At 36.6% G+C, this 10,919-nt stretch overlaps 1 protein-coding gene across 1 annotated transcript in view; it reads left to right on the top strand.

Annotated features, from left to right (window-relative positions):
• The window catches only part of MYO9A (myosin IXA), a 349,884-nt gene that overhangs the window by 219,385 nt on the left and 119,580 nt on the right, over nucleotides 1–10,919 (top strand). Inside the window, exons 16-17 of the mRNA XM_015560068.1 lie at nucleotides 7,333–7,479; nucleotides 8,830–8,869. Of these exons, the coding sequence (XP_015415554.1) occupies nucleotides 7,333–7,479; nucleotides 8,830–8,869 (187 nt within the window). The remainder of the gene's footprint in view (nucleotides 1–7,332; nucleotides 7,480–8,829; nucleotides 8,870–10,919) is intronic.

Genomic DNA, 10,919 nt, shown 5'->3' with positions numbered 1-10,919 from the left:
AGGGTTTGTTTTGGTTCTATAATTGCAACATTGTTTCGGTCCTGCTCGCTCCAGCTTTGAAGGCTGAAAGCAGGTATCTGGGGGTTTTTTTGCTTCTATAATTGAAACATTGTTTCTTAGAGATCAGCTCAGAGCTGGGCTGCGGCAGGCGGGGAACCTTGGCTTCCTCCATCACTGGCGCAAGCAAGCCTCATGTTCGCTTCAGCTGCGTGGATGCCAGCCGCCATCTTTGTTGGCAGTTAATTTGCATATCCTGCTGATTAGCCAATGGGAAGTGTAGCGGAGGTATGGTCAATTACCATGTTTGTCTATTATTAGATAAGATATTTTGCATACCACAAAACTTCACCTATTTAAAGTATACATTTCAGTTCGGTTTGGTGTGTTTCAGAGTTGACCAACCATTCCGAAATCTAATTTAGAGCATTTTTATCACATCTAAAAAAAGCTTCCTACTTACTCGTTTCTCTTCTCCAATCCAACTGTAGGTAAATATGAATCCATTTTTTATCGCTATAGATTTGCTTGTTCTGGAAATGTCATATAAATGGTGTCTGATAATATGTGGTCTTTTGTGTGAAACGTGTTTCACTGAGCATAATGTTTTCAAGGATAACCCATGTTGTAGCATGTTCTAGTACAGGTACTTAATTCCTTTTTATGACTGCATAATATTCTCTTGTATGGATATTTTGCTTATGCATTTATCAGTTGATCAACACTTAGATTATTTCCACTTTTTTATGAATAATGGTGCTGTAAACATTCATATACAAGTTTTTGTGTGGACATATACTTTCAATTCTTTTGAGTGCATACCTAGTAAAGGGTCACATGGTGACTGTTCTGTTTAACATTTTGAGAAATTGCCAAACTATTTTCCAAAGTGACTGCGACATTTTATATTCCCACTTGTAACTGTATAAAGAGTTCCAGTTTTTCCACATCCTTGCCAATATTTGTTTTTGCCTGTCTTTTTTATTTTAGCTACCTTAGTGAGTGTGAAGTAGTAGCTCATTGTATTTTTGACTTGCATTTCCCTAATGCTTAATGATGTACAGCATCTTATGTACTTACTAGAGGCCCAGTGCACGAAATTCGTGCATGGGTGCAGTCCCTAGGCTTGACCGGCAATCGAAGCGCAAGTGTCTGGTGTGGAAGGCAGGTCCCAGCTGACCTCTGGGTCCTGGGCAGCACCTGGGCCCCCGGACTCCTGTGCACCCCTCTCCGCCTGTGTCACGGCACCCGCATCCCCACACGGAGATGTTGTGAGCGCAGCCAGATGCTGCGGGCTGGGGTGCAGCACAGTCTCTCCTGGCCGGCCTTGCAGACCAGCTCCTGTGCAAACCTATGGGGATCCTGACCAGCCCCTGCGGTCCTGGCGACTGCAGCCTGGCTCACCCAGAAAAGGCCACATATGTGCGGAGCAGGCTTCTTGCAGGTGCCTGGCACCTGAGTGTGGGGGCTTTCCTGGTGCCCGAGCCCTGGCATCCTGGCGAAGAGTGGCAGGGAGAGTGAGAGTGAGCTCGGCGGACACTCCACATTCTCACCACACCTCCGTCTCCATCATTCCCACCCCCAGGTAGCTGGCGAGAGGTCACAGTGTGTCCCCAACCCTCCATGTTCCATGTCTTCCCCTGGTGGTCAGTGCATGTCATAGGGAGCGGTTGAACTCCTGGTCTCTTGGTCAAATGATTGCCTGAGGGAACAATTTGCATATTAGGCTTTTATTATATAGGATTGGTGATTTATCTTCTTTGATAATTCATATGTCTTCTGAATAAGTATCTACTTTGCCCATTAAAGATAATTCCTTTTTGGTATGTATTCTTCTTTCCAAGTATAAATATAATTGCCTTAAACAAAACTGTGATAATACAATCATATTTTATATAAATTAATAATACATGCAAACATCTTTTATGCCATTAAGTATTATTCTGCAACATGATTTTTAATGCCCTCATAGATTTCTATTGAGTGGGTATAACAAAGTCTATTTCACCTATTTCTAATTATTGGTTATCTGGGTTGTTACTAATATTTTATAGTGCTGAAAATTTTTGTAATTAAAATGTTTGATTATTGTCTTATCTTCTGTCCCTCTTAATAAAAAGCTTAACCAGAAGAACAGAACAAAGTTGTTATAAAAACTTAAAGATACTGACTTGGCTACCCAAAAAAAGTATTAGAGAGTTTAAATAAGGAACTAATAGGAAAATAATTTTTAAGGTTATGTTCTATTTTTCAAAGCAGGATGTTTCAAAAATAGTACAAAAGGAAAAAAAATAGTTCATTGAGTCTCATGTACTCTTCATTCAGTTTCCCTTAAGTGACATCTTATGTAATAGTAGTACATTATCAAACCCAGGAAATTTATATTAGTACATTCATGTTAACTGAACTACAGTTTATTCACCATTCAAAATATGCATATATGTGTATCTGTAGTTTTTTTGTAGTTTTATATCATGTATAGATTTTTATAATTTTTTATTAATATTTTATGTGATTCAGTATTCATAGAAAAGCAAATCTAGAAGCAGTTACACTTGGGGTCTTATATTCTGTTAACAAAGAAAAGGTTATTTTGGCTTTAGGGAATGATTAAAAAGTGGGGAAATGACTCGGAAATATTTGGGGAAGCTAATGGAAGTTATTTTCATAAGGTTTGTTTATGCAAATTCTTCTCAGTGTCAGTTCTGTGTCTCTGATGAGAAGAGTTGCTCTCCTTTTCCTTGTAAGGGAGAGAGGGACACCTTCACAAAGGGGAATTTATGCCTTGCTTTTGAGGGCAGAGAACTAACTCTTCCTGTTATGTATTAAATCTCATTTCTTTTCAGCTAAAAATAATCCTTATGCCAAAGTAGCATATTTTGGGGTTATATATCCTAACCCTCTTAATTTTTTGAGGTTAACTTTTTTCTCTAAACACAATGCTTAGTCTGTGAGGTAGTTCATTTCTTTTCTGAGTAATTTTCCTATTTTTAAATAAGGTTCTCTTAGTATTTTTGAGTGATATATTTATATATTCCAGACATAGTTCCCTTATCAGGTATATGATTTGAAAGTATTTTCTCTCAGTCTGAGAGTTAATTATCCTTTCACTTTTTTATGGTAGTGTTTTGAAGTGGAAAAGTTTTTTATTTTTATGAAGTCTAATTTATCTATTTTGGGGGCTATCCTTTTTTGTCATATTTAAGAAATTTTTACCTAAGCCCATGTCACAAGGGTTATGTTTTTTCCTAAGAATTTTATAATTTTAACTCTTAAAATTAGATATATTATCCATTTTGAGTTTATTTTTTGTATCTGTTATAAGATAGAAGTCCAACTTAATTCTTTTGCCTGTGGAGATCCAGTTATTTCAACACCACTTGTTGAAAATACTGTTCTTGCCTGGCTGGTGTGGTTCAGTGGTTGAGCATTGACCAATGAACCAGAAGGTCCATGGTTCAATTCCTGGTCACTGCACATGCCCGGGTTGTGGGTTTGATGTCTAGTAGGGGTCATGCAGGAGGCAGCCGATTGATGATTTTCATCATCTCTCTCTTTCTCTTTCTCTCTCTTTCTCTCTCTCTCTCTCAAATAAATAAAAACATTTTAAAAAAGAAAATACTGTTCTTCCTCCATTGAATTATTGACACCGTTTCAAAACTCAGTTTACTATAACTTATAGCATTTATTTCTGGGTTCTCAATTCTATTCCACTGACCTTATGCCAGTACCATGTTATCTTGATTACTGCAGCTTTGTGTGTGCTTACACATCAGGAACTATAATTCTTCCAGCTTTGGTGTATTTTGTAAACATCATTTTGACTATTTTGGGTTCTTTTCATTTCCATATGCATTTTAGGATCAGCTTGTCAGTTTGTTAAAAAAAAAAAGGCAGCTGGGGTTTTGATAAGGTTATGTTGAATCTGTAGGTCAATTTGGGGAGTATTATCAGCAAGGCTGAGATAGAGTAAGCTGGGGAAGAGTGATAGGAGATAAAATTGGAGGAGGAGGCCATGTTACATATACTTTTTATATTATACTAGAGGCCCGGTGCACGACATTAGTGCACTGGTGGGTGTGAGGGTCCCTTAGCCCAATCTGCACCCTCTCCAATTTGGGAGCCCTCAGGGGAGCCCTCTCCAAGCTGGGAGTTTCTGTCTGTCTTTGCAATCAGATGAGTGAATTGTCTGAGACCCCAACTCAGTTTGGTTTGTTGCTCACAGATTAATAGAGGCATTTTTCTTTTTCTTTGCTTCATTGGAGATTTCCTGGAAGTTTTAGGATATCTTCCCTTTAAGTGATGGTGAACCTATGACACGCATGTCAGAAGTGACACGCGAACTCATTTTTTTGGTTGATTTTTCTTTGTTAAGTGGCATTTAAATATATAAAATAAATATCAAAAATATAAATCTTTTTTATATTATGGTTGCAAATATCAAAAAATTTCTATATGTGACATGGCACCAGAGTTAGGTTAGGGTTTTTCAAAATGCTGACACTCTGAGCTCGAAAGGTTTGCCATCACTGGTCTAGGAGATCCATCTGCCACCGGACTACAATTCCCAACATTCCTGGTGCTCCGCACACTCTGGGCTTCCACTTCCAGTCCTGGGGCTGCACCAGAACTACTATTCCCAGAATTCCTGGTGCTCCCTGTGCTCTTGTTTTTTTCCTTTCTGCTCTGTCTCCATACCATGGCCCATGGCCTCCCACTCTGCCAAGTCCTCCAAAGCCTCCAGGTCTCCCTCTATGCTCTCCATCTGGCGGTTTGAGGAGCCAGGTTCCCCAAGCCGCTCCACTCTCCACCAGCACCTGTGTATGCAAATTAACCCACCATCTTTGTTGGGTTAATTTGCATACTCATGATTGGCTGATGAGTGTAGCAGAGGGACGGTCAATCATGTTTCTCTTTTATTATATAGGATAAGAATTTTTGGCTTTTAATGGGAATGAGAAAAACACAGGATGATTTTTTTAAAAATAATTCTTTATTATTGAAAGTATTACATATGTCCCCTTTTCCCCCCATTGACTCCCTTCCAGCCCTCCTCCCCCCAACTCCCTGCCTCACCCCAGGCCTTCAGCACCCTATTGTCTGACACAGGATGATTTTGAGCAAAACACTGACCTGATTAAGCTTATAGGTTAAAATAAATGATCTGGCTGACTTCTAAATATATCTCAGACTCATTAGCAACATTTCTGCCTCTGGAACTTTGTGTTTTTTCTTCTCTCTACATGGAATACTCTTCTCCCAGATAACTGCTTGATTTTTTTTTAAAAAATCTCGTTTACATCTCTGTGTAAATGGAACCTTATTGATGCTAACTACCTTATTAAGAAGACTAACATTCTCACATTTTTAAAAAATACTTCTTTTTGTTTAAAATTTCTCCTTAGTGCTTGTTATGCAGCATACAATATATTTTGTCATGTGTTTATTATTTGTCTTTTTCCACCTGAATTTAATCCTCATGAGGGTAGAACTTTTAGTATGTTAATTCATATGTGCCCACTGCTGGAAAAATAATTGGCACTAGTTGGTGCTCAATAAATATTTTTGAATGTGTGAAAGTATATTCTACTGCATTTTCATTAGTGTCATATTTTAATTTTCATACATTTTTTGTTACTAATTTTATCTTTTCTATGCTTACTTTTTATAGCATCTTGTTCTTATTTTATACATGGAATATTTTCTCTCAGCTCTCTAAAGATAATAATGATAGCTTTAAAAATTCTTTTCTTTTCCCTGTCTAGTCTTTTTCCTTCAAACTATTTGTGTTATGATTGATTGTTTTGATCTTTATGTTTCATGCGAGGGACTTCCTTCAGATGTCTAGTGAGCCTTGGTCAACTGTTCATATTTAGGATTGAGATACTGAAAAGCTAATTGGAATCTTTGAGTAGTCTCTGGAACTTACCATTATCTTTAGGTCTTTCCTCTTGGCATAGTCAAATTTCACACAAAAGTTTATTCTAATTTTCTGCCTGGAGACTATACAGTTGACCTTTGAGCAACACAGGGGTTAGGGGCACCGACCCTCCTGTGCACTAAAGTTACACATATAACTTTTGACTTTCTAAAAACTTAACTACTGCTAACATAAATAGTCTATTAACACAGCTTTTATATGTTACATGTATTATGACTATTCTTATAAGAAAGTAAGCTAGAGAAAAATAAATGTTAAGAAAATGTTAAGAAAAAAATACATTTACAGTATTTATTGAAAAAATGTGTGGACCTGTGCAGTTCAAATTTGTGTTGTTGAGGGGTCAACTGAAGCCCAGATGCCAGCATTCTGGAGCCAGCTGGGTAACAAACTGAGACCTCTGTTTTCAGTATTTCCTTTGACTTCTATATAACCTACTCATCCTCCATTGTGCATGGTTTTCTCTTTCAACCTCTTGCTTATGTAAGTGAGGGATGGTCATCCGGTTTCATGGATTTTTAAGTACTTCTTAACCTGACTTTCAACTAGGGTTCCCATTTTTAACCTACATTTTCACCACTTCTAAAGATACTTGCTACTTCCAGTTTCAGAGCCTTTGAGGAGTCCTGCAGAGTAAATAGAAATGCTTATTAACTTTTCCCACAACCAATTTAAGGTTTACTACTGAAAAGCTATTTACTGTCTACGTCTGCTTTCCATATTTCAAAAATGTGTTAGGATTGTGTATTAGTGTATTCTCTTAAGTATTTATTCCTTTAAAAGTTATTAATGCTTTTATGGGTTTCTGGAGGAATTCAAATATGAATGCAATTTGCTGTCTACCTGGAAGGAAAGCCCCCTGTTAACTCTTTTTATTATAGTCACTGATAATTTTATTTGTTTTGTTCATTCCTGTATCTTCAGTGCCTAGAATAGTGTTCAGCCCTAGTGGATGGACATGTGTGTAATAGTGAGACCTCCCAGGAGGAAATGAAATATTCCACAATGGGATGGCCTGTTAGAATTGGAAATCCCTTCAGTAGCATTTGAAAATTATAAAACCTAACAAAGACAAATGCCTTTACATTATATTATATACTGATTGTTAAACGGTTACATTATATTTAAAGACAGCTGTATGATGTGGTCATCTACATGCACACTTGCATATAAATATGCTAGAATCCATAGAAAAATTTTTGTGTTGAATGAATAAAAGATTAGTTTAAATTGATTGATAATCTCTCTGATAAAAAAACACTTGCTGCTTGTTTAGCATTTTGTCTAAATTAAAACTTTATGTTTAAAGTTTCATTTTACTTTTTAAAGCAGTTTAGAGTGTTAGAGATGTTTTAATTAACTAAAGCAAATTGTACTATATTTAATTTTTACAGTGATACATTTGATATTGCCTGGAATGGCAGAACCCCTGGGATTCACCAGAGCAGACTATCAAGTAATACCTCCTTGCTTGACAAAGATGGGATATTCGCTAACTCAGCTAGCAGCAAACTATTGGAAAGAGCCCATGGAATTCTCACGTTAGTATTAATCAGTGATGTGGATCACTTTATGTGACAGATTTAAAATCCTGGGTGAAAAAAGAGGGAGTGATGGAGATACTACTTCATGAGTAGAATTTTGAGTTAAAGCAAGATTTAAAAATACTCAACATTTAGTGCTCTCAATCTTAACTATTATTAAGCTGGTATGTTTTTGTTTGTTTGTTTTCATCTCACCAGGAGAATCATGGTTGAATATATACTCATTATAGAGATGATTCTTTATTGCTCTTTGATGGACCTTACATCCAGAGAGAGAAAACACTATTAGCCCTTTTTAAGATTCCTGGTCTTTAACAGCAATTGTCCTTCAATTCTGGCAGTCCTAACAGATTGGACAGGAAAATTCTCTATGAAATGGTGAATGGTACCACATAGAGTGATAGATACATAACACTTATCCAATTGGTTTGAGGACATAGATACACCATGCATGGTAGACCACTTAAAAGTTTTTAGCTACCTATATCAACATATTCCAGATACTTCGAAAGCATAGTTTTGGACCACTAGCTAGGGGTGTGACTAAATTGGATTCCTTAATGGATTCCTTAATCCCTAAATTATTGTTTAACAGTATCATATTTCAATTTATGTGAATCTTGCTATAATCCAGAATTATGAATATACTAATTTAATTCTCACAATAACTCTGAGAGGTAGGTGGTATTATCATTCTTATTTTACATTACCATGTAATGAAACCAAGGCTTGAGAGGTTAAAATCATACCTTAGTAGGAGAAAGAGCTTGGATTCAAGCCCAGGTCTTTATGACTCCCCAACCCACATTCATCATTATTAGCTTGTATTATCTTTCCTTCTGTGGCCATAATAAAAAGTAATGGTCTTGATGTAAGTATGCTTTTGAATTATGAACAAGAAAAAAAAGGAGAAGAGAATTTTTAATTTCCCAAAGTGGAAAACCATAAGTTTTAGTGGAAAGTACATTTAAAAAATTCATTAAAATATAAGCATCTATTTAAACTCTTAAAATGACAGAAACAAATCTTCTGTAGTCATTAGAAATTAGAGACCTATTAACATCCAAAAGAAAATGAAACTTAAGCTTTAAATATATAACATTATGTTATTGATTATCAGGCATAAGTCTGTTTATACCTATATTACAGAGCAGGCATCTCTTTCCTTGTTATCGTTTTGCTATCATTCCTTCCTAAAGGTGCCTGCTTAGTTGAATCAGACAGCATTTTCATATGTGATCTGTGTTATGGAAATGGGTATATAACCCATTTCTATGGGTTATAGAGACCTTGAAATCATTCATCTTTATAATCGTTTTTTTTTCTGTGTATGATTTGTCTCTTTAGGAGAAACAGAAACTTCAAATTCAAGCCTGGCCTTCCAAAGGTGGGTATTATGAAAAATCTTTTACCTATTGGTGTCCTATTTCATAATTATATTTTTATTACTCATGCAAATAATCTTTAGAAATCAAAGACAAGAGATACCTTATTTATACCCAAAATAGGGACTATATTCATTCAGTTAAATCCATTTTAGAAGTAAGATTGGATGTTATAAAATGGCCAAGCTTGATAATTCAGGTAGATTTATTTGTGCTATATCTTTTTTCCTAGTATTTGTAAAACCTCTGAATAAAATGCAAATTTTTATTGAGTAATTGCCTCTTTACATAAGATCTTTTTATTTCTCTTTGAGCCAGGTTAATATCAAAATCTGAATTTTACTTGATTTTTAAATAATTTCTAATTAGACCTTGCCTAATTCTTATTATCATTAGCATTAGTTAGTTAAGTTTTTCTGTAAAGGTCCATATAGGCTTATAGACCTATGGTCTCTGTTCTAACTACATAGCTCTGCTATGTAGCACAAATGCAGCTATAGACAATACATAATTGAATGAGTGTGACTGTATCCCAATAAAACTTTATTTATGGACACTGAAGTTTCAGTTTCATATAATTTTCACACGTCCTTAAGTATTATTTTAATTTTTTTCAAGCGTATAAGTTATATAAAAAAAAGTGGGCAGGATTTGGGCCTTGGTGAAATCCTATAGACTCTTTCATACCTTGCTTTATGAAGCATTTTTGCATGCATCTGTACAACTTTTATAGCTAGTGAAAATAAGATTCAGTCACTTGTATTAAGGCACCTCTCATTTTATTGAGATTGGTAGTCTTTAGAATGCTTTATTTTTACTACAATCCCAAACAGTTAAACAACAGCAAATATTTAAAAAATGCAACTTTCAAAAGCCCCTAGCTCTCTGTTAATATAGTTTTCTTTTCTTAAATATATTTTTTATTGTTGATAGTATTACAAATATTTCCCACTTCCCTCTCCCCAAACCCCATCCCCCCACGTCCCAGGTCTCCATTACCCTATTGGCCATATCCATGGGCTATGCATATCCTCCTATATAATAAAAGCCTCATATGCTAAGTGTCTGGTCAACCATTCAACCAATCAAAGCGTAATATGCTAATGATATGCTAAGGCTGCTCAACCACTCGCTATGCGATGCACTGACCACCAGGGGGCAGATGTTCTGACCGGTAGGTTAGCTTTCTACAGGGGTCCAGCTGATTGGGACTGAGCAAGATGGCCAGACACGCCCTGGAGCCCTCTTGTGATCCCTCCCCGGCTAGCCAACCTCCCGTGTCCCTCCCGGCCTCGATCATGCACCGGTGGGGTCCGTTGGCCTGGCATGCACCCTCTCGTAATCTGGGACCTCTCTGGGGGTGTCAGAGAGCCGGATTCAGCCCAATCCTGCGGGCCAGGCCAAGGGACCCCATTGGCACACAAATTCGTGCACCAGGCCTCTAGTAAGTATATAAGTTCTTTGGTTTCTCTCTTCTTGTCCCCCAAACCTCACATTGAGGTATGTCAGTCTGTTCCATGCCTCCCTGCTTTATGTTAGTATTCCATAATGTAAATGTCCCACAGCTTTCTATTCATCTGATGATGGGCACTTGGGCTGTTTCCAAATCTTAGCTATTACAAATAATGCTGCTTTGAACATAGGGGTACATATGTTCATTCTAATTGGTGTTTTGGAGTCATTAGGATTTATTTCCAGAAGTGGGATCACTGGGTCAAATAGAAGTTTCATTTTTAATTGTTTGTGGAAACTCCATACTGTTTTCCATAGTGGCTGCACCAGTCTGCATTCCCACCAGCAGTAAACTAGTGTTCTCTTTTCTCCACTTCCTCAAGTGTGAAGTGATATCCCACTGTGGTTTTAATTTGCATTTCTCTGATGATTAGTGACTTTGAACATTTTTTTCATTTGTCTCTTGGCCATTTGTATAGTTCTATTTTGATTGTACTTTCCTTTTTCTCTCTTAGAATTTATTTCCACTCAGTTCTCTCTTTTTCTTTTCTGCTCATCAGATTATTTATTCACTTCATTTTTAGATTTACTTGTTGCTAG

This window comes from Myotis davidii, unplaced genomic scaffold, assembly GCF_000327345.1.
Source record: "Myotis davidii unplaced genomic scaffold, ASM32734v1 scaffold734, whole genome shotgun sequence".
Lineage (NCBI taxonomy): Eukaryota > Metazoa > Chordata > Mammalia > Chiroptera > Vespertilionidae > Myotis > Myotis davidii.
This window is presented reverse-complemented; position numbering and strand designations above follow the sequence as displayed.